This window comes from Podarcis raffonei, chromosome 3 (genome assembly GCF_027172205.1).
Source record: "Podarcis raffonei isolate rPodRaf1 chromosome 3, rPodRaf1.pri, whole genome shotgun sequence".
Taxonomy (NCBI): domain Eukaryota; kingdom Metazoa; phylum Chordata; class Lepidosauria; order Squamata; family Lacertidae; genus Podarcis; species Podarcis raffonei.
This window is the reverse complement of record NC_070604.1, coordinates 12,961,563-12,988,909: the sequence shown is the minus strand read 5'-3', so window position 1 is coordinate 12,988,909 and position 27,347 is coordinate 12,961,563. Positions and strand designations below refer to the sequence as shown.

Here is a 27,347-nt window from a genome sequence, read left to right as displayed (position 1 = left end):
ACCCTAAACAAAACAAAACAAAAACAATTTAAAAACATACGTCTCACCTTTTCCATACTCTATCTTTCATTCCCTTGTTTCATCGACCTCCTCTCACCTCCCTTTTTGTATTGCACTTCTATTCATTGTTTCAGCAAATCCTTTCCATCTTTCTCTATTTTCTGTCATATTATAAATATCTTAACATATTTTTAACCTTATTTTCCATTAAAGCTAAAATACTTGTATATGCTTAACTCCTTATAACATTTCTACTAAGGCCATAAAATTTCATTCCAACATTTTTCTATCACTCATTAATTTAACAGTATTTCTATAAATAAATCTTCTTCCACCATCTCCTCTCCCTGGTTTCGGATTCTGCCAGTCCTTTCCGTCAATTCCATATAGTCCATCAACCTGGAGATCTTATGTCCGAGGCTCTTAACTCTTTTCCAAGTCCCTTCTGCAGGTCTTCTTCATATTCTTTAATGCTAAAGAGCAGATCTCGGGGAGACTCCAACCTAACAATGCTTTTATTCCTTCTCGACAGGTCAGCCAAATTTCCATAGTTAAAATTAAGATCCATAAAGTATTTCAGGACATGTTTCAAGCTTCCTCCAAATCCAAAGGCCCCCAGAGCTTCAATCTCCTCCTGACCCAAGTCCATATCCCAAAAGTCCATTAATCCCTGCGTAGAGGGATCTTTCCAACTTTCCTTCTCCAGTCCAAGCCGGGCTCCGATCCTCAAAATCTGACTTTTTCTAGATTCAATCATAAAAGGCCTCAGCTTATATATATATATATATTTTAAATGATATTTATTAAAGTTTCAAAAAAGGTTACAAAATAAGAAAAAGAAGGAAAAAAAGAGAAAATACAAAATACAGGAAAATAAAAACAATTAAAAACAAATCAATCTTTCCATGTCTTGTCTTTCATTTACTTGTTTCCCTGACCTCCTCACACCTCCCTTTTTTGTATTCCAGTTCAGTTGGTTAATTCAGCAAATCCTTTCCCTCTTTGTTTTTATCTTATCTTGCTTTCCACGGAGCAAGTTCCTCCCGATCGGAGGAGCTCCGCCATTGCCGGAGGCGCCAACCCGGAAGAGCCAAAGTCTGGCTTTCAGGTTTACTTTATTGTGCATGTGCACATAGTGTAAACAAATGGTGCTTTCATGCTAGATTTCTCATACAAAAGTATTTTAACTTTGTGCCACATATATTCAGAGAGGCAAAACATTGTGAGGACTATCTTAATTAGAGGGGGAGGAGGCTGAAGAGGAGAGGGAAATGGCAAGTTAATTTCAGTGACTCACAATACAACCCTGTGCATGTTTACTCAGAAGCCCCACTGTATTTGTTGAGGCTTACTTCCATGAAATTGTGTATATGAAGAAGAAGAGTTTGGATTTGGTATCCCGCTTTATCACTACCCTAAGGAGTCTCAAAGCGGCTCACATTCTCCTTTCCCTTCCTCCCCCACAACAAACACTCTGTGAGGTGAGTGGGGCTGAGAGACTTCAGAGAAGTGTGACTGGCCCAAGGTTACCCAGCAGCTGCATGTGGAGGAGCCGGGAATCGAACCTGGTTCACCAGATTACAAGTCCACCGCTCTTAACCACTACACCACACTGGCTCTCATGATTGCTGCCTGTGTTGGCAGGATGTCCTACATTTTCATGTCTTAGCCAGGGGAGTCTTCAACAGAGGGCCTGGCCTTAAAGTAGGCTCTGGGTCAGGTGCCTTAAGTGCCATCTGGAAAAGTGCCTGTCTACCTGCAGGAACACCCCAAGAGTAAAGGTATCTTTGGGAGTGAGACCCTCCTCGCAAAGAGACCTCTGCAAAGGAAGGATTTGATAGGGTCAGCTAAGGTTGGGGTGTGGCTCCTGCTGCTTTAGCTCAAAAACACCAGTGCTGAGCTGGAATATGTGCTAGAAAGTCTATGTACCAGCTTTGTGTCCTATCTGCTAGCATGACTTTCCTTTCTTCCAACAATGCATCTGATTCCCTGTTGTGCTGGTTTAGCAGGGATTAGATACATTCTGGTGCTCCTGAGTCTATCCAGTCCCTTCCTACAGCAATGTGACAGGGAAAGGTGCCAGTTTCAAACAGAGTCAAACATACAGCCACATTGGGAGCACACTGCCAATTGTATATTTGCAGCAGTGTCTTTTATCTTTCCTGCCCGTGATATCAGGAGACTGATCCCTCCCACCTGTCAGTGTGGCCCACGGAGGGTTATCTACTTTGGGATCCAACCCTCCAGTCAAAAGTGATTCCCCCACCCCTGATTTACAAGATGAGGTTTCTAGAAGGGCAGTTCTATCTTATTAGTCCTATAATGCGATTGCTATTTCTTTTATGAAAGAGTTTCATCAGATTAGATTTGCAATATAAAAATACACCTGCTGGTTAAATAGAATTGGTTGTGCCCCAAGAACTCCTGCAAACATTCCTTCCTTCCTTCCTTCCTTCCTTCCTTCCTTCCTTCCTTCCTTTCCTTTCCTTTCCTTCCTTCCTTCCTTCCTTCCTTCCTTCCTTCCTTCCTTCCTTCCTTCCTTCCTTCTTTCTTTCTTTCTTTCCTTTCAAGATCCTGTATTCACGTACTTGCATTCTCCCGTGTGAATCCTCCTGTGTACCTTCTCTAGTTCTAGAATGCTTTAAAATGAGGTGATAAGTACTGAACATAGTGTTTCAAATGAGGCTTGTCTAGCATCATTATTACAATGTTAGTGTAATCTACCATGACGCCTTTAACTATTTCCGCTGTGCATCCTGTACTTGTATTCACCTTTATTTTAAATGGTACCATTCGGGATATAATGATGAAATCCAATGTTACAAAAGTCCCTCCCCCAATTGATTAATTTCCTTGACAGCCAATGATAAACTTGTGGGAATGCAGAAACACGTCTGTGTAGCTTGAGTGTAAAATACGGGATAATATACAGCCCCAAAAGGAATCCTGAGACCCCCGGGTATAGGGCAGTATATTATTATTTTTATTAGTAGTAGTAGGAATAATAGTAATAATAGTAATAATATACATTAATATTCAGTCCATCATAAGTTCTGGACACCACACATCCATTCCTGGATTCATGTCTCACTGACCTTGTCCCACACTCCTTTTGCCTGGCTAGAATGTGTCCTTGGGCTGTGATAACTCATCTTGCTTGTTCAAATGGGAGGCATGGATGTGCAGGTGTATATGCATGTACTGTAGAGGCCTCTGGCTTTTGCATGGTCAGAATGCTGCCTACTGTAGTAAGTAATACTTGTACACATTGCTCTGCCCACCTTTGTCTCTGGCCCTGCCCCCCCTATGCCTTTGGCCATGCCCAGCGCTCCAGCCCTTCAGAATGTTGTCCGTAAAGGTATGGGACTCTCATGCTATAAAAAGATTCCCCATCCTTTCTGTATTGGATGCAGCGAGGCAGCTGACTTTGTGTGTCAATAAAGAGCAGCAAATCCTTTAATTTATTATCGTACCCCCCCCTCTTTTCCAAGGATAGAGGGAATGTTTTGTGGGATTTCCTGTGTTGCCTTAGCTGCAGAAATAACTTGCCTAGCTTTGGGTACTATTTACCTTGACTTGGGGGATGGGGAGTATGTCATTTACAGCCGTACCTCAGGGCCAGCGCTGTGTTTTGGACGAGCCCTCATGGTTCAAGAAGACAGAACTCTTGTATTCAGCATTGTCCTGCTGCCTGCCATGTGAGGGTTTTCCCCTACTTTCTCAGTACGCTACTTTTATTTCTCAATAACCAGAATATGCTGACATGCATTGTAGGTTTTCTGACCTCATTTGATGTCACATGGTTCCCCTTCTAAAGGCTTCTGGAAATCTGGAAAATTCCCACTTATTCTGCTTTTGTTATCATATGAATGGCACCACATTGCAATGGCAACTATGCAGTGGAGAATATTTATTTTTTAAGACAACTTGCTATGTCCCGGTCAAAAATACAGTTAAATCTCACTGTGTCCAGTAGGACTTATTCCCTAGCGAGTGTGTTTCGGATTGCAGCCTTAAAAAATACAAGTGTTAGTTGAACGGAACCTGAGGGGGAAATCCACATACTCCCCCCCCCATCGGTCAGAGAAGGGAATTGAAGTATAAGCCCTTATGTCACCAGTAGGTTACTTACCTGGTCTGATAGGCAGTGGGCAATGTAACATTCCAGTTGTCCACATTAAGCTTGCAGATGAATTGTAGTGCTGGATTGCTGGGGGTCTTTCTAGTCTTCTGGTGTGTCCCAACAAAGATAGACTAAGTCAGCCAAAATATCAATTCTCTTATTTCCTAGCAAGTCCTATTTCTCTATTCAGTGAGACCTTTCCTCTTTTTGTAATATTCTAAAGGCTACTGCAAAATGACATGCTAAGAAATTTGTGAAGAATGGTGATTTTATTATTCCTCAAAAGAGTTCTCTGACAAAAATTGAATGCTTTCACCTAAAATCCAGATGGCCTGTTGATTCTGGGTATATAATAGATCGTCCTGGGCCTTAGGAATTTTCATTACACACCAAGCAAAAAGCATTTGCGACTGCATTTAATATGAGGCTAGAAAACCCCCAGCAGGCTTGCATTTTGACAGTATTTTTCAGCATGGGCTGCAAATGCTATTTAATATGTCTGTAAAAGAGAGTTCAGCTCAAGATTAAACTGAATTTGAACTTGTGGGATCAGAAGTGCCATTAGCAACTTGCTTAATTTTCTCCTTGACTGAAGTATTCAAAAATCAACGAGTGCATATATTGTGAATGAAATGCAAATGATCAAGAAAAGTGTTGTTTGGCAATTTTTGAATTCTCCAAAGCTCAAAAGTGTGACACTCTCAAGGACATCTCATTGCTGTTATCACCCATATACTTGCGGTTTGGAATCTGTTCATATGATCTGCAGTACTGACACATAAGAGCTTCAGATGTGTTGAACCAACATCTGACTGTCAAGAAGAAACGTGATCTCCTTTCTTCTGGCACTGTCTGTTGGACCTTGGAATATGAAGAAAGCTCACATGCAGATGGTCCCTGGTTCAGACGCCCACATTTCCAGATAAAAGACGCTTTGTCTGAAACTCTGGAGAGCTGCTGTCAGTCAGCATGGACAGTGCTGAGCTAGATGAACCCATGATTTTTCTCTGTATAAGACATAGCTGTCAACTTACAGATTTGAAAATAAGGGACCAGCAGCTTAAATAAGGGATTTTAGTCAACCAGCTGAAATGCGAAGTTAAAAGGGACCAGATAATTTGGGAGAGCAGCGCCAGTTTTTAGCCCTTCGTTTCCAGAGGTTGCTGCTCAAGACACCAGCCAATGAAACACTGCAATTAAATAACTACAAGCAGCAACCATTTTTCACGCAAAACGAAGTCCAAGCTACGAAGATACTGCTGCAGTTCTGTATCTTTTCTCTCGTGCTCCATCTGCAGCTCTCAGTTCCATCAGGCGGGGCGGGAAGAAGGGGGGGAAATAGCGCCCGAAGTAAACCCGCAGATCAGACCATCTATGCTAGTCTACCACTACAAATCTATGGGAGAAGTGCTTGCAGTCCTTCCCTTGTAGCCCTTGGAACACCTGCCCACGCCTCCGCCTCCTCCTCTCCCTCCTCTCTCTGAACTACTTTCTCTATGGTTGCCCTCACTCTCCTCTCAAGGCTCCTCAGCAATTCATAGGCCATGCCAGGCTGCCCATCTCATCCGGGTCCTTCGGCGGCACAGCCGCAGTACGGCCTAGCAGGAGCAGGAGCGGCCGCGACGGGCAGAGGGGAGGCCCCAGGCAGAGATGCTCAGTTCGGCGGCTGCGAGGAGGATGGTGGCGGAAGGGCCTGAGGCTCCCGCCAGTCCTGGCGGGGAGGGGCTCCCAGGGGCTGAGGCTGGTGAGAGGAGGCCGGAGGGGGGCGGGCTGGGCAGCCAAGAAACACAGTTGGAGCCTCCCTCCTCCCTGGCCGGCAGGGAGGGAGGGAGGGAGAGGAGCTGCTTCCTTTGAAACCCGGGAAATTTAAGGGACATCCATCAATAAGGGACAGCAGCGGGACATGGCCCTGGGATAAGGGACTGTCCCTCCAAATAAGGGACGCTTGACAGCTGTGGTATAAGACTGCTTCCTAAGTTTCTGTCAACAAATGTGTGGCTACCATAAACTGAGTAGAGTAAAATCCTACTTGAACGTAAATTTGTCCACAAAATGTGTTTGCTGCTGAAACTTTAGTAGTTGAAAGAGGAGGTGGTGAGAAACCTCTGAATATTTAATTCATGAGATGGTGAAATAAGAAATGTTGAGATAACACTGTCAGCTTTACTGTACATGAATTTTTCAAAAAAAGGGATTTTATGTAGCTATGTTTAGCATATGAAATGTTCTAATGTGGAGTGGAATGTAGACTTCATTAAATAACCAAGAGACACTGAAAGGGATCCCTAGCCATTTTTTGAACTCCATGGGTAGCTAGCAGTCCTATGCAAACCCTTCCCCTGGTTTTATTAGTCCCTCGGGGAGACTGTGGGCAGGGTGGGGGGAGCACAAAAGGGAATCAAACTGCATAATGAGCATAAACAAAAGATCAATACTTCATTTGTTGACAGAATAAACTTAACCAGGTTAAATACCTCCCATGTACGACCATGCCTTTCTCATAACTTGCCCTGCAGTATTTTTGTGCAGTATTTAAAATAAAGCTTTGGACAGGGGTGACTGAGGTCTTGTTTCCCTCTGCTTTTTCAAAAAGAGGTCTATTTGCCTTTAATTTCTTTTCCCTAGTCTAATCCTTGGCAAGCTGCAACTCTGGTGCAGAGTCTTGTATGCTGATGACTGTCTTGTCTGGGGCTTCGACCAAGCGTGCCACCTTGTCCATCAGCCTCATAGTTGTGCTCTCTTGGTCCTGAAAGAACAGTGCACACGAGCGTTGAAGAGGAATCCTAGACAAGCATTTAATAGGGATGAAAGCCAGGGCATGCTTCCTGTGCATCTGGGAAGGTTTCTTCATTTTGGAGAGGGATAATAAACTGATCCCAAAGTGTAGGTGTTTTATGCAAGCTCTCTTCTACCATACATTATGATTTACGTCCAGGAGCCTTTGGGAACTGCCTCTTCTCACGCTAGCCCACCCCTGCCCTAAGGTCTGTTGGAGTTGGCCTCTTTTGCATCTCAGCTGTGGCCAAGGCTTGGTCGATGGGGACTAGAGAAAGTGGACCTCTTTGCCTTGTGAGGCTGAGTGCTTTGCCAAATGGTGAAAACTTCCTTTGCTAGGCATTTGTTTCAGAAGATTTGTGTTGGAGTCATAAAACTTCTCCTGGAAATCAGACATGTGCTGACTTGTGTAGGCATCTTTTGGATCGCTGCCAGTCTGATCCACTCCAAAGCGGATGTTTAGTATCTAAGTATCAGCTTTATGAGGCTGGTAGAGAGTCCACTGATTAGAGTCTGGTTCTGTTTCCTGAATAATATATGCAAATATACCAATATCTGCTGGAAGAGGTAACATTCTGAAGGTCTTTGATGTCTTTAAATGTGGCACACTTTAAATGTTCCGTTTTGTTACAGTGTTTGTGTGTGTGCTCACACTTTGGTTTTCGTAGAAATAGGCCTCTTTGTCCATCCATCCTTACCCTTAGATTATTTTCTAGACATGAGGATGGATTAATGTGGCCTTCACCTGCCTGGATCTCCAAGATGAAATAGACAAGTGAGTGTTTCTTCTCATTCACAACAAAGTTAGCCATCAGTTATTCTAACTGCAACTTACAGAAGACAAACCACCAGTATAATACCATGGTTGAATTGCTGCCCCTGCCATGCCTAATAATAATAATAATAATAATAATAATAATAATAATAGACTTATACTTATTGCATACACCAATACATAATAATTCTGTGCTGCTGCTGTAGCTTCAAAAAAGTCTGAATTGCCATTGAAATGATTTTTCCATATTTAAGCTTTTGCATAATTAACAATGGTTTTTTAATAGAATTTACTCTGTATGGACCTTTTAGCACATCTGTATTGTATTGTGCTTGTGGAGTAAAACATCTTGAGATGGTATGATAGCCTGGAATGTCCTTGAGCATTCCAGCTGCTCAGGAAACAAAACTATCAGCACATTTGTTATCTAATTAGTGTGCATAAGAAAACTGTCCATTAGCCTAGGATTAAAATCTCACAGACCCTATGGAAAGTGATAAGACAGTGAGACATATTGAGGGTAGGGAAGAGTTGAAACATTGAAGAATTACTCTGAGGTGGCAAACTCAGGTGAAAAAAATCATGAGGAAAATCATATCAGCCCTTCCTTCCAATGCTTCACATTCCAAATATGGATCAGGGGCCCCATAACTGGTATTAAAAACAACAACAAATAACCTGTTAAATGTGTGATATTGCCTGGTTCTAATTTATTAGTATTTGCCTGCCCTTCACCCTAAGATCCCAGGGTGGTTTACAACATTTAAAGACAATATTAAAAAGGGTTTTAAACAACTTACCATCACAAAGATAAGGTGAGTCTCAAAAATAAACACATCATGTGTCAAAAGCTAGGGTTAAGAGGTGCATCTTCAGCATTCACCAGAACCTGTATAATGAAGGAGCCAGATGCACCTCTGTGGGGAAAGCGTTTCACAGTTTAGGGGCTGCCACCGAGAAGGTCCTCTCCCAGGCTGCCACCCCCCACAAGCCTCTGAGGGCCGATGAACATTTGGAATTGGGGAATAATGGCTTTAGTGGAAGTATGAAAAACCATGAACCACAAATTTATAGTTAAGAATTGTGATCTTAAAATGTCACTGTTCTTTTAGCGTTAGTTCTTTGAAAACCACAATTATGATTTCCATGTATGTGTTTTATAAAGAACAATGTATTCTATTAATTTAAATCAGTGGCCAAATAGGTGTTTAACCTTGTTCGGTTCTCAAAAGCCAATACCCTGCTGCTATTCAATTCAATGTATGATGGTGATTTCACACTTGACTACTACTTTAGGCCTTATTCTAAATTGCTTTTGCTGTATTTTGACATCAGTGCAGAGAATAGGCTTAGTTCAGAAATCAGATATGGTTGAGGTATAATAAAATATGAGAGTTCAGGGATGGATCGTGTACCTTTCAATTATTGAAACTGGTTCATATCAAGCTCCAGCTTTGCTCAGGGAATATATGATTGAGATTTGCAGACATATTACCAGCATTTAATTAGTTCTTTCTTCAAAGTATTTATCCCTGTGTCTCCAAAGCTAGAGGTGGCTTCCATCAGAATGAAACCTAAAAAGAATAAAACACAAAAATAAACAGCAGCCACAACAAGGGTCCACAGTGCCTACTCAGGGAACACAGACTTTCCAAAAGAGGTAGGTTTTGAACCCTCTGAAAAATTGCAATACCAAAGCTGTTGTGAACCCCATTCTTTATTCCGGAGCCTCAAAGCAACTGCAGCAAAGTGCTTTGGCAAGAAGTACATCAGCTCACATGATGTGGGATGGGCTTACTGGGAAAGAACCATGGCGTGGAATGTAGCCAGTGGCTGGGCTTCTGTATGAGAGCTAGGGCTGCACCCAGATTCCCCATTAAAAAACAAAACAAAACTCCAAACCCCCTTCGTAGCCACCCAGAGTGAGCAGGCAAGTGAGAGATGGTGGCTAGAAGCTGCCTCTGTTGCACGCTTGCCTTTTCTATCTCCGTGGGCATTGCCCCAATCCCTACCACCTCCCAGAGGGAAGGAGTGGTCACACCTTGCAGCACTGTTTTCACAGTGAGATGGCTGCTAATGTAAGGTCACTCCAGAAAAATGGCCCATGTAGAATCAGCAACGATTTGGGTTGCTATGCATGTGATATAGATGGATCAGTCTATTAATAGCTTGTGTTCCTATCTCATGTATTCCTCCATTCCATGTGTAAACACACTCTGCATTTAAAAACAAAAAACTAAGCCGCTTCTGGCAAACCAGAGCAGCGCACGGAAACACCGTTTACCTTCCCGCCAGAGTGATACCTATTTATCTACTTGCACTTTGATGTGCTTTCAAACTGCTAGGTTGGCAGGAGCTGGGACCGAGCAACGGGAGCTCACCCCGTCGCGGGGATTCGAACCGCCGACCTTCTGATCAGCAAGTCCTAGGCTCTGTGGTTTAGACCACAGTGCCACCCGCATCCCTAATGTTTCTGTTAGTCGCCCCTAAATGTATTTTATCAATGGTAGCATACATTTCCAGATTTTTTTTGGGGGGAGGGGCATGTCAGCTGCGAATCTCTAATGAGAGGCTTATTTGTGTCATTCACTTTCTTGCCCTGCTTGTGAGACTAATGAATCTTTTTTTAAAAAAAAAACAAATAATGAAAGGAGACGGCACCCTAAATTGTGCCAGGGAAATCAATATAGACAACAGAGTCATGATGTGCCCCAAAACTCATTCAGCCAGTCACTTCCTCCCAGTGCTACACTACCTGAAAGGATTGTTGTGAAAATAGAACAGAGAAAAAACCATGTACGCTGCTCTGAGCTAATTGAATGAAGGAAATGATAATAAATAAGGGGGCTCCTTCCCTACAATTGGGTTGTTTCTTGCAGTTGCATTCTATGTTGTTGCAGCTTCAAAATCATTAATAGAAACCCCAAAGGAACATTTCCTAATTCTGTAAAATATATTATGTTTGCATAAATAGGTCTATAGAATAATTTATATTATGCATGTTAAACTATATTGTATAGCCATGACTATGAATTTCTGTTAATTACTTCATTTTGGTATTTTGCTTCCATTTCTGTGTGTTTTCTTGAGCCATGTATAATGAAAATATCCATGACACAACATTTGAATCATTTCTGTTTCAAATCACTGTGGTTGTCAGTGCAAGTCTACCTGCACCATTTCAGAACAGATTTTTGGAAGCCCAAGGCAAGTGTGATATAGGTGCTACATGGAGTGTTAAACAAGCCCAGAGGAATTCTTGTTTATCAATACGTGTGCAGTAAATGCTATTCAAAACACAACTCCAGAAAATTGTATTTGTGAGCTTGCATGAAATCCGCATTGCAGTTCAGTGAAAGTACTGCCTATGTAAACCAGGGAAATTGTAAATATGTTCATTCAGCAGCATTCTGTACTTTCTGCAGTTGTCAAAGTAAGTTATATCTCATGGCTCTGGATATCTGTAGACAGGTTGTGGCACCCACAGAAATATTTTCCAAGCAAGTCTTCTAAATGACATCTTCATTTTGTCCATAGCTTCATAATGAGTATGGCTGTATATCTGTCATATATGAACTTTCATTGCACCAACTTAGGTGATTCAGTACCCAAGATTAAGTAGGGCATTGTAGCTGGTGTTCAAGTTCTTACATGAGCTTCAAACTGGGCTATCCGTAGATCTCAGGGTGGTTCACGATACAAAACAAGAGTCCCATTCTGTTGCAAAAAAAGAGAAAGCGGCGGCAGGGTGGTGGTGTCCCAGTTGTGTGGACAGAGCAATTGTGAAAGTATAGGCTCCGGGTGGATTTTCAGCTGAGCATGCTCCGTGTGTTTTCACTCACTTTGGATGTTATTTGAACAGGGCTACTATCTCAGTCCTGGGATTTTTCTTAAAACCCCAGAGCTAGGAGTTTCAGTTCCATTTTAGCTGAAAGCAAATTCTCGTGATTATGGAGAAACACCTAAAAATTATCAGAGTTCTGTTTCCTTGTATGAATGCACAATATCATATTTGCAGTGCTATAAGTTGAACAATCGGCTTATTTTATCTTCAGACTTTCAATTGACTCCAGACGTGAATCATAAGCCTGGAACCTCACTAATAACCTCTATGGATGAGAAATGTGAAGTGTCATCTTGATTTGACAGGAGATCCCCATTAATCAGTGTCAAAAGGATTGCTTCGTGACTAGTTTCTCTTTAAACTATTGCTTAAAGGGAGCCATTATTTTCAGCATGTGTTTTATGCTATGTTGTCAATAAAAAAAACAGTTAAAATCTTTATTTCCACATTTCTGATTCCTCTCCCTTCTCTCTCTCTCTCTCTCTCTCTCTCTCTCTCTCTCTCTCTCTCTCTCTCACACACACACACACACACACCCCTGTACTCCACACACTATCTTCATGCTCCCTGTACAAAGGTTATTGGCTTTTTCAGACTGATGTTAATGAAGAAATCAAAAACAGAAGTTGGGAGCCAAACTACTTCTATGTGATGCTTCCTTGCAGAATGATCAATATTTTTTCCACTGGTTCACTTTAAATGATTGATGACATGTACTTTGTAAACTTGTTGGAAAAGATAAAACTGTGATGCTTTCTCTTGCTCAACAGTGACTGAGCTTAAAAGTTTCTGATGCTGAATATCCTGTTGTCTTCAAATCTAGAATAAGACAAATAATGAATTCCTGTCATCAAGTATTAGGTTTACTCTTTTAGCGGCCAATCTATTTTCGTGTTATATCCTAGATTCAGAGTTCTGAAACTAATTTATTTTCATTTGTATTTCTTGCATGCTCATTACATTTAATGCATTTGGCCTATATACCCCTCCAATTCTCTTTTTTGAACTCATACTGACAAGAAAGAATCCTAATAGTTGTTTAATGCTGGGAGCCTGGAAGCAGACTCTATACTTTGAAGTGCTGCTGAACTGTATCATGTGCCCCTTCTACATCTTTGAATTAGTCATGTAGCTTTAAGAATGAGTAGTCCATCCAGTTTGGCACAGTCTACATCGGGCAATGGCTATTGAATGACCCAAAAGAAAATCAATAGCAATCTGCTGGGCAGGATGGATAAGCATCATATGCTTTCTTTGACTTTGATAGGCTTAGAGATTTGGTCTTTCTCCAATATGATTTAAGTAGCACTTCACCAATGCTGAGACTATGAATGTTGTAAGTTATTTTATGTTGTTCTGTCCCAGGCAATGGTCCCAGCCAGGAGACAAGGTTCTAGCCTGAGCAAGGGCATGTGCTAGATGCAGATTCCATGGACTCAGAGGCGCATAACACAAGTTCAGAATTTGGAACACAAAGTGAGGTCTAGCAAAAGTCATGTTCTAGTATAAAAAGTCGGACAAAGCAGAGGGTATGTCCCTGTAAGCATGATCAGGGAAAAGCAGAGGTCAATGTCTAAAAGGCAAGACTGTTAGCAACTTGGATAGCTCCAGGTGGAACCTAGGCTGACAGTCAGACAAGGTAAGCTTGAATGTTATTCCCAACCACCAGAGATACCAGTCTGGACATTAAATGAGACTTCAAGTTTCCCTGAACAATTAGCCCAACTCCGATGGGTGGTGATTCTTACTCTTAAAGGACTGCAGCCTAGTTTAGGAACCATTGGCTTGTGTGATAAAAGGGAGACCTGTGTTGTATGTATGGCCTCTAAGGCATAGCTGTTGAAGGCTGAAGAAGGCCATGCAACCTCTTCAGGCCCAAGAAGTCCTAGCATCATGTGCTCCTCTGGTACTGAACTCCTAAAGAGGAATGGGGCATTGAAGGCTCATCCTGAGTGCAAATCCTCCTTCCAGTTTAAGCTGTCCAGTCTATGGCCTTTTGCCCCCAAGGATGGGGAGTCAGAGCCTTGCTTATAACAGCTGTGTCACATTCTTTTATTTGCACAGTCCCACTCTGTAACTTGCACAAAACACTCTGTCACTTGATTGCCTTTCCAATTGCTCTACTCACTTTGACATAAAAAGATAATCAGCACTGAACTGAATGTTAGGAAAGAGAGGCTGAGATTCAATAGATAGAAAATTAAACTTGAATTTGAGCAGCATGGGTTTCTCCACACGTAAATCATATCGGCTAGCAATTTTGACATTTTAATACTGATTTTTAATTTTTATGACAAGGTGAATATTGAAAACTGCTTTATTCAGAGACAGGCTAGTCCCTCCAGTGGAGTATTGTCCATATCAGTCTCTCCCAACCTCCAGATGTTTTTGAATATAACTCCCATCAACCCCAGACATAGTGGCGAATGATCAGGAATGGTCTGGAGGGCACCAGATTGAGGAAGGCTAGTCTCTACTGACTCTCGGGGGTTTCAGACAGGTCTTTCCCAGCCCTACTTACAGATGCTAGGGATTAAATCTGGTACCTCTTCTGTGTTGTATCACTGAGCTATAGTTATTGTATTTTTGTGTTTTGTTGGAAGCCGCCCAGATGGGCGGGGTATTAGTAATAAATTATTATTATTATTATTATTATTAACTGGCTGTTTGTAGTGAGTGCTGACAAGGGTTAAATGAAGTATGATAACTTCTGAAGGGCTATTACTGTTGTTCACTTTCACTGTTCCAAGTCACTACAGTGGTACCTCGGGTTAAGTACTTAATTCGTTCCGGAGGTCCGTACTTAACCTGAAACTGTTCTTAACCTGAAGCACCACTTTAGCTAATGGGGCCTCCTGCTGCTGCCGCGCCGCCGGAGCACGATTTCTGTTCTCATCCTGAAGCAAAGTTCTTAACCTGAAGCACTATTTCTGGGTTAGCGGAGTCTGTAACCTGAAGCGTATGTAACCTGAAGTGTATGTAACCCAAGGTATCACTGTATACAGAACTTCCTTGTGTAGGTGGGGCAATATAACAGCACCACGTGTTGTAAACAAAAATTGCTCTTTTCCTTTATCGGGTATCCAAGATCCCACATAGAGTCCTTACAGAGGTTCCCTATTGGTAGGAGAAAATAACAGAGGCCAACCAGAGAAAAGACCACCCCCAGAAACATCATACATACATCACAGAAGGGGTGTAACCTGACCACCACCCCCAGATACATCATACCTACATCACAGAAAAGGCGGTCTAAAACAGAAATTTGAATGATGTTTTTTCTGTTTGCCAGGTTATCTGATTGCCTTTCCCGATAGTCTGTCACCCATTAAAATGCTGATTACTCAATTCCTGAGACAATGGGAGGGCTCCCTGACCCCCCTCCCTCCTTGCAGGGAAAACATTTGGTCATTTTGGGAATCAAAATGGTTTCAGGTCGGTCTTCCTGTGCTGACCTATGTACGTGCTTGGTTGGTACACTTATGAATATTACCATATATCTAAGACCTCAAAATTCCTATCACACATGAAAAATGATCAACCAAATTGCTAGAAGCAGTACTTGTTTCCCCGCTGTAGCAAAATACTTCTTAAGGGAAGAGGAAATAGCCCCCTTGATTTCTGCAGCACTGGAGTTTTCGTTTACTAAGATGAAATATTTCTTGCACAGGATGACAATGCACAATGCTTGTTTCCAATCTGGTGGGCAAGTGCCTGCATTGGATCCTGTCTCAAGTGGCATCTGTCTGTTTGTATAAGACTTGTTTCTGCAACTCCCCTCCAGGATGTAGCACTGTGATCAAAGCATGACACTCTTGGCTTGGGATATACAGCTGCTCACCACTGTGATGTGCATTCTGAATAGACCTCCTCCCCTGCTAGTACCATTAAAGTTCAGAAGAGATTTATGATCAGTGTCAAGTAACTCTTCCTTCAATTGAACCTGGAAAATAAAAGACAGTTTTCCACATCAGATGCTATTATTGATCTGAACATTCCACAAATCATAATGTCCTCTAATGATGACAATCAAGAACATTATTAGCAAATACAGAAGACTGAAATAGCCCCCGTTTAAATGTTGCATTCCCGCATTTCATATGAGAACAGAGAGTTGTTAAACTCTATTTTGACATTGTTGAAAAGGAAAGAGGGGGGGAGACTCACAGGATTTTAGAACCCAGACAAAATTTATCAGTCATCTTAATCCCACAGAAAAATGTTCTGCTTTAGTTACACTTCTGATTAGCTGAGGCTTGGAGGAATGTTTGCTGATGTGTATTCACCTCTGTTGTATGAATTGCTCTGAAAGCAAACATTGTGTGCAGCATTAGGACATGTAAATAACTGTATTAAGGTCAGAGAGATGTACTTAGAAGCTGTAAGAGAGCCCGAAGTAAAACAAAAGTGATACAGCAGATGGATTATGTTAGCAAACACCAATCCATACCTGTTTACTACTGTAGATAGGCTTTCAGGCAACACTAGAATTCACAGTTAAAAGTGCCTAAGAATGCCATTCTTCCATTGTGCAGTCATTAAAATGCATTGAAGTGAATCTCTTTCCTGGCATTTTTCCCATTTAATCTTCTACGCTTGCAGAAATAGCCTCTTTCCATTTTCTTGAAGTGCATCATGTGAAATGTGAACCACACAGTGCCTGAATATTTGTTAATGGCTTTTTGTGTGTGGGTGCATTAACTGATGATAAAACAAGCAAGAATTTTTTTCACTCACTTCTTTAGCTGATGCTATATATACACAGGAGGGGGCTGGAGAATCTTCTTGTTTTTCTGCGTAACCTGAAAATAACTAAAACAAAGCTATAGCAATTTTCTTGCTCCTTAACTTGCTGAGGACTGGACAAGTTATGGTCTTCATTTTCCACATACTGTTATTTTAAATTAGGCATGTAATGCCTTTTAAGAGTAGATTAGATGCTACCCTGCAAAATGTCTGTACTACATAATTGGACAGTCAAGATGTCTGATTGCAGAAAATAATACTGTACACAGACCTACATGTAACAGAGGAGAGAATAAAGCTTTAGTCCTGTGAATGTGTTCATTTTGGTGTAGAAAGGAATGTACAGCTGTAAGTGAGGGAAGGATAGAAGATTGGAATTGTGCCTGCTGGTGCCTCCCATTCCATTATGTGTTCAAGGTACAATCTATACTCTTCATTTTTATAGGCTACCTGTGCTTTGGTGGGCACATGCAGGTATTTGTGAAGACAGCATCTTGAACATGTGAAGGCTGACAAAAGTGTGATCCCAATCCCCGTGCCGTTTGTTCATTAATACTAATATGAACTTATGGAACACAGGTGGCACTGGGGTCTAAACCACTGAGCCTCTTGGACTTGCTGCTGATCAGAAAGTCAGTGGTTTGAATCTCCGCGACGGGGTGAGCTCCCGTTGCTCTGCCCCAGCTCCTGCCAACCTAGCACTCCGAAAGCACACTAGTGCAAGTAGATAAATAGGTACCACTGCAACAGGAAGGTCAACAGCGTTTCCATGTGCACTGGCTTCTGTCACAGTGTCCCATTGCACCAGAAGCGGTTTAGTCATGCTGACCACATGACCTGGAAAGCTGTGGACAAACGCCAGCTCCCTAGGCCTGAAGCGAGATGATTGCCACAACCCCATAATCGCCTTTGACTGAACTTAACCATCCAGGAGTCCTTTACCTTTTTTTTTTTTTTTTTTTACCTAATATGAACTCGTACTAATATCAACATCTGCATCTTGCTTCTCTTCCAAAAAGATGAATCAAATGAACATACAATTCTGCTTTTACTCTATTCTCCCACCTCATTAAAAGCATTGTTACTGTTTCCCAATTTATTATCTTTTTCAAGTTTATTTGAATAAGTAAGCAGAATAATTTGCTTTAGTCTCTCCCCAGTTCCAATTAGCTCAGTTCTGACGAGTTGCAAATTGGGGAGCAGACATAGAGATCACTACTCTAGCATCCTTGGAGTGCAGAGGAAGGGTCACTGCACACAGTCTGTGTTTTGTCTCTGAGAGTGGATCCAACCATATACACGTTTGTTGAGTTAATGAAAGCAGATATAGATTTGGTTCAAATTTTAAAATGGTCACCTTGGGTTGTAGTCCCCCTCCCATCGGGGCCTGTTTAACCCCCTGTTGGTAGAATGGTGCATAGAGAAATGGCTTTGCAGACTGGGCTCACGATGGCCAGCAGCCATTTCTGAATCTGCCGTGTATGACCATGGGAAATGGCTGCCAGCCGGCAGTGTACAGCCTGCTTTATAAAGCAAGTTTGCTTTCCCACGGTTGCCATATTTCAAAAAATAAAAACCAGGACACCCCAAAAGTTGTTGAGCTTTTTGATTGACTTGCCAAAGACCCAGGACAAAGTGTCATCTTTCAGAACCAGCCCCCCCCCCGACATCAACTTTGCCTTTGAAATCTTGATAGTGTCTGGGGAAATCTGGACTTATGGCAGTTCTAGCTTTCCATGCACTCTGTACCAGAATAATTATGTGGAAGGGATGGCAGAAATGCAACCATTTGATGGGCTGAATCGTCAGGCCATGTTAAGCAGCAGGTCCCATGAATATATCAGATAGGTGGGGGAGGAGGGAGGGAATGGCATCCTGGCACTCATATCTGTTGTGTGATCTGGGTCCTAGTAGCATTGTTGTTTTTGTTTAGTCGTTTAGTTGTGTCCGACTCTTCATGACCCCATGGACCAGAGCATGCCAGGCACTCCTGTCTTCCACTGCCTCCCGCAGTTTGGTCAAACTCATGCTGGTAGCTTTGAGAACACTGTCCAACCATCTTGTCCTCTGTCGTCCCCTTCCCAACATCAGGGTCTTTTCCAGGGAGTCTTCTCTTCTCATGAGGTGGCCAAAATATTGGAGCCTCAGGATCTGTCCTTCCAGTGAGCACTTAGGGCTGATTTCCTTAAGAATGGATCGGTTTGATCTTCTTGCAGTCCATGGGACTCTCAAGAGTCTCCTCCAGCACCATAATTCAAAAGCATCAATTCTTTGGTGATCAGCCTTCTTTATGGTCCAGCTCTCACTTCCATACATCACTACTGGGAAAACCATAGCTTTAACTATATGGACCTTTGTTGGCAAGGTGATGTCTCTGCTTTTTAAGATGTTGTCTGGGTTTGCCTAGAAGCATTAATGGTGTATTATCACGAGGACTTCCTTTTATCAGATTTATTGATTGCATTGGAGAGGAGGTGCTTGCTTTCAGTTTGGAAGGCCACATTCCTCAAAGAGGTGCATATTGGGGTGTAAATAATCTGTTTCCCCCTTGGACAGCAAGCCTGTCAAACATGTCTCTCTTAAGCCGTTATGCCGCTTGCCTCTGTCGACTGGCTAATGCACCCCTGGCTTTTGGTGCCCTTGTCCTTTTCAGTATTCCGAAGGCACACTCACTGCAGCAACATAGGCCAGTGTCACTCTTATTACCTTTACCTGTTTTATCTTTTGTGAAATTGAGCCTTTAGCCAGAATTGTCTGAGCTGCTTCTCAAGCAATTGGTTACCTGTGAGACTCCTCGAGCTCATTTCACTCAAGTAATTTGATTCCCCCATGCTTATGAAGATTGCTTTTTTGCTGAAGGCCATCGTGGAAGAGAACAGACCCTTACCGTTATAAGCAATAACACAGCTCCAAGATAAAACAGTGAAAATGGTTGGAAAGCTGGGGTTGCATTCTAGCTCGTGTCACTCATACCCTGTCGGTGAATAGCCTTGCCTTTTGCATTAGCTGTCATGATAAGGTAGCCCCTGGTTCGTTTTATCACCTGCCCTGCTTTCTAAAAATCTGGTTCAAATGGTGCAGTAACTCTCTGGACATTGAACAGCTTCTTATCTTTCTGCAGGGTATGGGAAGAAGCTCTGCAATTCCCAAATACCGTGTTTTTCGCTCTATAAGGCGCACCAGACCACAAGACGCACCTAGTTTTTGGAGGAGGAAAGCAAGAAAAAAAAATCTGAATCCCAGAAGCCAGAACAGCAAAAGGGATCGCTGCGCAGTGAAAGCAGCAGTCCCTCTTGCTGTTCTGGCTTCTGGGATAGCTGTGCAGCCTGCATTCGCTCCATAAGACGCACACACATTTCCCCTTACTTTTTAGGAAGGAAAAAGTGAGACTTATAGAGCAAAAAATACGGTAGTTACTGGATTTGAACCAGATCCATGGTGGTAGAGCGCATGCTTTGGTATGCAGAAGGTGTCAGGTCGAGTCCTTGACATCTCCAGGAAAAGATTCTTACCTGAAACCCGGAGAGCTACTTCCAGTCACTGTAGAAAAATCTGAGCTATATAAATAGGCAACATGATTGTTGGTGTGTGTGTTTGTTTGTATTGCTTTATCAGAGCTTCCAGCAAGGACACGAAGGTGTAAATATTAGCATTTTAAAGGTGAATCATTCCTGCTGGAAGAAAAATGTTTCTTTTGAAAATAGGCTATGCATAAACAATCATATATTTTAGTTGGCTGAAATACTGTTTTGGCACTGTTGGCTGAAACACTGTTCATTATAATTTATGATCAAGAAGCCATAGAAGAGTAAGTTAGGGAAACAATGCACTGCGGAGGCCGTTGCTAAAGGGGTTATGATATTAATTTAAACTCATCTATAAATGGTGGGTATATATTGGATATGCAGTTCATTTTTAAAAAAAACTTTTCCATGGCTACAGCCATGCAATTTCCATCTAAAATAATGAGCCATGCATATAGAGCTAGGACAGAATTGGATCAATCAATCTTTCAACTATACCTTCTGTTCTGTATTCTCTATTAAAAAGGCGTACAGGAACTGCTGCAGTACTACAATTCCCAGCAGACTCTGTAAGGCATGCAGGAAATAAAAGGATCAAGGAAATATAGTAGCAGCCAGGGGAAAGAGCTGGAGATTAGAAGAAATACGTTTCTAGTAAGCACAGGAATGGCTAGAGATCAGAACTTTTGGAGGAATAAAAAGGTTTAAAGCAACCATCTAAAAAGTGATTTCATTGTTAGACGAACATCAAACTTGTCCTAGTCTTATACAGTCTGCCAATTTAGCCTTTCCCCCCAAAGCCAGATTATTATTATTTTAAAGGGGGGATGCTTTAATCTTTTCATCCATTCAAATTATATTTCAAAATGGTTCCTATACCGTAGCTCATATTGCCATGCTTTGTTTTCTTATTGCCAAGGCTGAACATAATCTTAGAATGATTAAGCCTTATCTGTTCTAAGAGAAATGATTTCTAAGCTAGGTATTTTCAAGTTTGCTTGTTGGCTAAGGAGGTAATTGTTTGGGTAATTAGCCAACATTTCCCAACTTTGAACTGAATTCATGTAAAAAAACCTTAGATCTGTGCTATCTAGCAGCTGTACTTCAGGAAAATCAGCTTAACATGCAGAGTCCTTGCAAAGTTTTCAGGAGAGTTGCTGCTCAGCAAAGTTATTTGCTTTTATCTGGAAAGCTCAGATCTTGGAAAGCTTTCCAATGAAATTATTTGGGAAATTTCACGTGGGCCAGAACAAAGCAAAGCCATGAGATCAGATTCTGAGGCTAGACCAAAGAGATCAGCCTCAAATTGGATATGTCTCATTCAAAGCAAGGCAATTGTGTGGGTGCGCGCGCACACACACACACACGGAATAAAATGTCACTTTGGGATCTTGCTTTGAGAATTACTCTGTAGCATAACCTGTCTGTCTTGCAAACCCAGTTTTTGTCAGGAACCATCAGCAGTATCAGTATTAACGTTTTGTTTCTTTGTATGTCAATGACCTGCTATACAGCAGATGGAAGCAACCTTAGAATAATTTTTAGCAATAACACATTTGGAATTAATTAATCTAGAGCTAGCTACTAATGATGGCGAGGAAAGATAAGAACCAATTTTAAAGTATGTACTGCACTTCCTAATTATTTCCATAATATCCAAAGGATCAAAGGATCCAGATGGAAGGGGCCAAAGGGAGCACTTTGTACTTTATCACAGTACATTATATCCTATGACTTGGGATAGGAAAGGTTTCTGCCGAAGAGAATTGGAGAATTTTGATTTGAGATTTGAGATGCGCTGACATAACTGGGGTGCATGATACCTACCAGAACAATGAATCGGAATAATTGCGACCCCATCATTTTCTTCCAGCGTACATTGACATATACATACAGAGCTCTGGCATCATGATGCAACTATGAACTTGCATCATTTCCTGCTGTGTGAGCCTGAACCTAGAGCTCTTACACACATTGATCCTGGTGCACAACTTGGAAACTTTTACTTCCACAGCCTCAGTTTCCTGGGATATTAGCAATTGGGGAACTGTAGTGTATTTAACTTCTAGTTGATAAACACCACATGCCAAAACTATAGTTTGAAGACTATGCATGCTGACCAGAGAATATCCATAGTGCCCAGAGAATCTACAAAATTAAGTCAATATACATTATATATCATTATTAAATTATATTGCATATTGCTCTTCTCTCCACAGGGTTGTTGTTTTTGTTTTTAATCCCTTACTATGGTCATATCCTAACTCAACATTGTCTCTCTTAATTCTTAATCTCCTGTATTTCCATTCTGTGGTTTGCTGTTCCTCAGGCTCTGGTCCTCTTTGACCAGCAAACCAAGGTTGCAATCCTGTAATTTCTTACTTGAGAGCAAATGCAATTGAATGCATTGGGACTTACTTCTGAGTGAACATGCATTGACTTGCACTGTAACTGGCTTTTAAACAAAGACAGAGTTGAAGATGTCAGATAAATCTGTTGTCAAAATGGGACATCTCACTTACAAATAAATGTTTGCTCTTAAATCAGGAAAGGTTCTCCCAAAGGTTATCTGAACATATATGCATAAAATATTTGCATCAAGTTATGCTGTTATGTTTAAAGATGTGTAGCTGCATGGATAAAAACTATTTCTTTTATTTATTTCTTTGCTCAGGTTTTCCAAACGAGCCAGCTGCAATCATTGCACTTACCACAATCAAGGAATGGTTAAGCAAGAATTATCATGAGGTATGGCTATAGATATAAGTTCAAAATCTTTCATGTTGAGTTTTGCATTTTCTTGGAAACCATGAGATTGAACAGTTGCACTGATTCCTGAATTGTGGGGGTAGTATATAAAATGAATCCTGATGTCACTGTGTATTACTTAGCCAGACAACAGAATGTCCATATTTTTAAACTATTATCTGGCCTGTAAACTATTTCTAGCAGTGTGAAAGGGTACAAATTGCCCTCCAAGGTTTTTGCTCACTATTTTGTCATGTATATAAAAAGCAATGTAAGACTTGGTAGTTCTGAATCTCTTGTCAGCTATGATTGGAATGGTGAAGACTGACTCAATAACACTTAGAATTCGCCACTATGTGCTGGGATCTATGTTGGTAAGGTTTGCAGTTAGCATTTCACCTTTTCCCCTTATGAGTCATGGCATTTTGTTGTGGATAGAACAGATCTGCATATAGAACTGCATATAGAAAGCATCCTTTGCCAATATAGGTTTTGGTTTATATACTATGTTGTATGACAGTTTCGCTTGAGCGAGAACTCGTGCATAAGCAGTAGGATGAAAACTGCCAAGACCAGCTCGAGATATTTTGGCCCCAGAGGCAAACCACAAAATGGCAGCCCCCTCCCTGCTGGGGAAGAAGGGGTGAGTGAAGATCTGCCTCAATAACAAGGGGTTGGGGAATAAAGATCTGCTGCCCCTGTGGCTCCTGCATTCCAAGGAGTTTGCCTCCCCTGGCCTCATGGGTGGGCTGGCCCTGAAAACTGCTATAGACTCTACCTATTGTGGCATTGTGCAATTGATTGCATAAGCAGTTGCCAACTAGCGTTTGGGGCTATTTTTCTTTGGCTCATAGTTCATGAATTCAGGGATGTAAGGAGGCCATGATTTCTGTCCTGTCCTGTTTATGTTCTGCTGCAGTTCAGCTTCTGCTAAAACTTGTTTTTTGTCTTGCTCTTTGCAGTGGCTGAAGCGAATATAATTAATTATGTAATTTATTACATAATCAATTTGGAAGAGCAACATCAAAAGCAAGGCAGAAAATAGCCTAACATTTGTGAACTGGATAAACAACACACCATAGCATATAGTGCTTGTATTCGCTTGCATAATTTCTGACCTCCGACATACATTCAGATTGTGGCCATTTCCAAACTCATTTTTGATTCTGACAAAATTCTCCATCATCCATATTTGGGAGCAAACCATGTTTTAAGCACATGCAAATTGTCTTAGAACAATAAGACAATAATTAAAGAAAACCTGGTGCTCCACTGCTCAAATAAAACTTAAGGGGGACTAATTGCTCCCCTTGGATAGCTAAGAGAAAGTAAGTGAGACTATCTAAATGTAAAAAGTGACTGACGGCCATATCTACTCAGAAGTCAGTCCTGTTGAATTCAGTTGAGTTTACTCCCAGGCAACTGGGGTGATGATTACAGCCAGAGTTAATTCTTTAATCATCAGGATAACTGTTTTGGTTCATACACGCATACACCCCTCAGGATTTCAAAGCTGGTCAGCTATAATCCTGAACACATTTACTAAGACAGTATGTTCTGTTTATTTCCATGGGAGTTCAAGCACATGTATTTAGGATTGAATGAACAATCCATACAAATTAGCAAGCACCTTTCCAAAGTCTCTTATTCCGATATAGCACAAAAGTTACTGCATGCTAAATGCAGAACTCAGCATGGTGGAAACAATTTATGCACTTCCATTAGGAGGAAGACCACCGCAGCAGCATTGACTAAAGCCGATCTACACCAGTTTCCCTTGAGAAACCCACATAGTAAATAATGACTCGTATCTAGTTGTTCTTTACGAATTGCTCTGATCTGGTATTGAAATACAGTCCTTAGTGGAACTAATTTCTGGCCATGTTTTACACTGAAGTCTGCTGACTTGCAGCTAGAGGGTAAATCGAGTTTGAGGTTAGTAAATGGCAATATATTGTAAGTGTAGAAATCCTTTGCATTGAGTTCACAAGAATGGCAATAGTCAGCAGTACCAGGCTAATTCACTGCAGCCTCCTAGGTTATCTCCTTGGTAAACTACATTTTCACATTTTACAAAATACTCTGAGGGTTTAATAGAATCCTTCAGATCACAGAATAGAATTGGGCCTTGTCCTGTAGGAAATTACCCTCCAGAAATGCGTTCAAGAAAAGCACATTAAGCCCCTCAGATGGATAGAATGCTGTTTTTGGTGCTCATTTGACAAGGTTAGAGATACGACCACTTGTTTGCTCATTATAATATTACAAAGAAACGGCAGCTTTTCTAGCTAATGGTTTCAGTTTCCCATTCCTTGGTAGAAATCTTTGCAGTTCACAGTGCTGAAGTTTTTATCACTTCTGTTTCAAAGTTGTGTTCTGTGTAAAAGACGTTCTGCCAGTGGCCTGGTCTTGACATGGTTAAGAAGGACTTAATGAAATTAATAGTTTTGACTAAAGCCACATTTTCCTTGCGCTTGAGGTTTTGTTTAGTTTCTTGGTTAGTATTATTATCTTCTGCTGATTTTATTTTCTAACCGGATACTTTGTTTAATGCTTACTTAGCACCAGTGGTATAGTAGAAGCTGTACAGAACATTGAACTGACACAGTCCCAGCCCTGAGGGCTTACATATTGAGTTATTCGTCTTTTATTGTTCACTGGTGGCACAGCAAATTAGTTGTGACAGGCCTCTGCTCAGAAAAGGACATCATCTCTATGAGGGAGATTTCTAATCAGTTTGCCTCCAGAGCAGATGAGCAGAAATACTGATTATTATTATTATTATTTAAATGAGAAGGAAGCTTTGGGTGTTCTTAAGTGTTCTTCCTGTATAGCATTATATAACACCGTTTGTTTGTTTGTTTGTTTACTTACTTACTTACTTATTGGCATATTTATTTATTTAAGCATGTTCATCAAATCACAGTATAGTGAATTGTTTCATGAACTGTATAACTGTCCTATCATGAATGACTTTTGGAAAAATGAATGCTTTGGCTCCACTGCAGCAGGGGCTGAGCCCCACATACCACATTTTGAATTGATTGAGGCAGCTAAATCCGATGGCTGATCCAAAGTGTTCAAAGACGCAGGATATTTTTTGGCCAGGATGCATCATTTATGAAAATTGTAATGCAGAGTACAAAGCACAGATAGGCTTTTCATGTTCTTTACAGATTTTGGAAATGTAAAAACAAATTTAATCACCTCATAAAAATGGCCAGATTGGTAGTCACTTCCCTATAATGAAGAACACTAATATACATGGGTAGATTAGGGTCATTTTGTGACTGCAAAGAACACAATACTTCTGAGATCTCTCTTATACATGGTGATAAGAGCTGGATAGTTTCACAAAATCAGCCTACTCTTTTTGTATTATTTATTGCAAGTCTCCTGTTTTTAGGGATTGCTTATGAGCAAGCCGGTCCTTTTGGTTGAAATAAACCTTTATTTATTTATTTTCCATGTTACATCTATCAGCAGGGAACCTCATCTTCACTTTCTGTATTTCCTCATTTTAGCAAAGTTGGTTAAGCATTCTCAAGGTAAAAAAACCCAAAAAACCTTGCATAAGAGATTACTGTTTTTTCTTAACAAAGCATAAACCTTTGCTTAGGTTGTGTGTTTGGAAAATAAGAAATAATACTGTTCAAGATCTAGGGTAAGAGAGTTTGCTAGTTTTAGTGAGTGTTAGAAATGAATAAATGGTAAAATTTATATAATATTTGGAGTATTGAAAGGAAGATACAGGCTAAGCTTCTTTTCCAGGCTGGGATAGAAGTCTTTAAGAATGGAAGCTAGTCATTAACCCATCAATGCAAACCAGGGCAAGAGATTCTCTGCTAGTGGGCAGAGAGGGGAGTTCCCATTGTTACCATGGGCTGAGAAAGGTTTAGAATTTCAGCTTCCATGAGGTAGGAAAACAGGGGGAGCGGGCAGGCTGAGCCTAAAGGGGGGGAAAGTGTTGTTCTGCAGAAGGCTTGGGGGTTTTTTTTCTGGCAAGGGTCTTTGGGAAGGGGCAGGGTGGAGCTGGAACTCCAGGCAAAGGCCATGCAGGACAGAACCGTCTTGGGAGGCTGGAACAGAGGCATGGAGACAGCGTGCAGGATGCCTTGGGCTGTGAAATATACTCGGAGCTGAGAGTGGATTTCATGCTCTTTATTCAGCTCATAGTGGTGAGGAGGAATGGAAGTTCCTCCTCAATATCTGCTTTATATACATTATTTACACAATGGGCTGCACATGATTGGCTAATTCCGGGATTCTCCTGTAGGCCAATCAGGTTGTGGATTCACTTTCACCTGGAGCTGGATTGGGTGGCTCCTCCAGACCAATCATACTGCTGCATTCTGAATCCTATTGTTCTAGGACCAATCAGATTGCTGCATTTTGGATCCTATTCAACTCAGTACATAACAGGCTGCAATGCTGTGCTGCTGTGGGGAACAAGTAGTTCTTGAGATGTAATGCTCAGAACTCTCTCCAAAGTAGACCCAGAGGTGTAAATATGTGTAGAATAAACACTACTTCTTAAAGACACTAGTCTCTGTTGTGCCTTGGTTTCCCAACAGAAACACAAGCCTGGGTAAGCACCTGGACCCCCTGGTGTCTTGCTACCACTCACAGAGACTGTGAGTGGCATGCAATCTTTGTAAGAATATTTTCAGCATGATCTTAATTTCAGGACTTTGCCGATCCTTCCTAATGGCATTGGAGTATTCTATTTTAGTCACTTTTGCTTACAGGATCCTTAGATTATCAACACTATATTCCTTTTTTAAAACATTCTCTTCGGGTAGCTCAAAATTA

General features: G+C 41.3%; 1 protein-coding gene across 2 annotated transcripts in view; it reads left to right on the top strand.

Annotated features, from left to right (window-relative positions):
- The window catches only part of MACROD2 (mono-ADP ribosylhydrolase 2), a 974,476-nt gene that overhangs the window by 589,790 nt on the left and 357,339 nt on the right, over positions 1–27,347 (top strand). For both annotated transcript variants that reach the window (XM_053380605.1, XM_053380604.1), the window contains exon 8: positions 22,462–22,535. In XM_053380605.1, the coding sequence (XP_053236580.1) occupies positions 22,462–22,535 (74 nt within the window). The remainder of the gene's footprint in view (positions 1–22,461; positions 22,536–27,347) is intronic.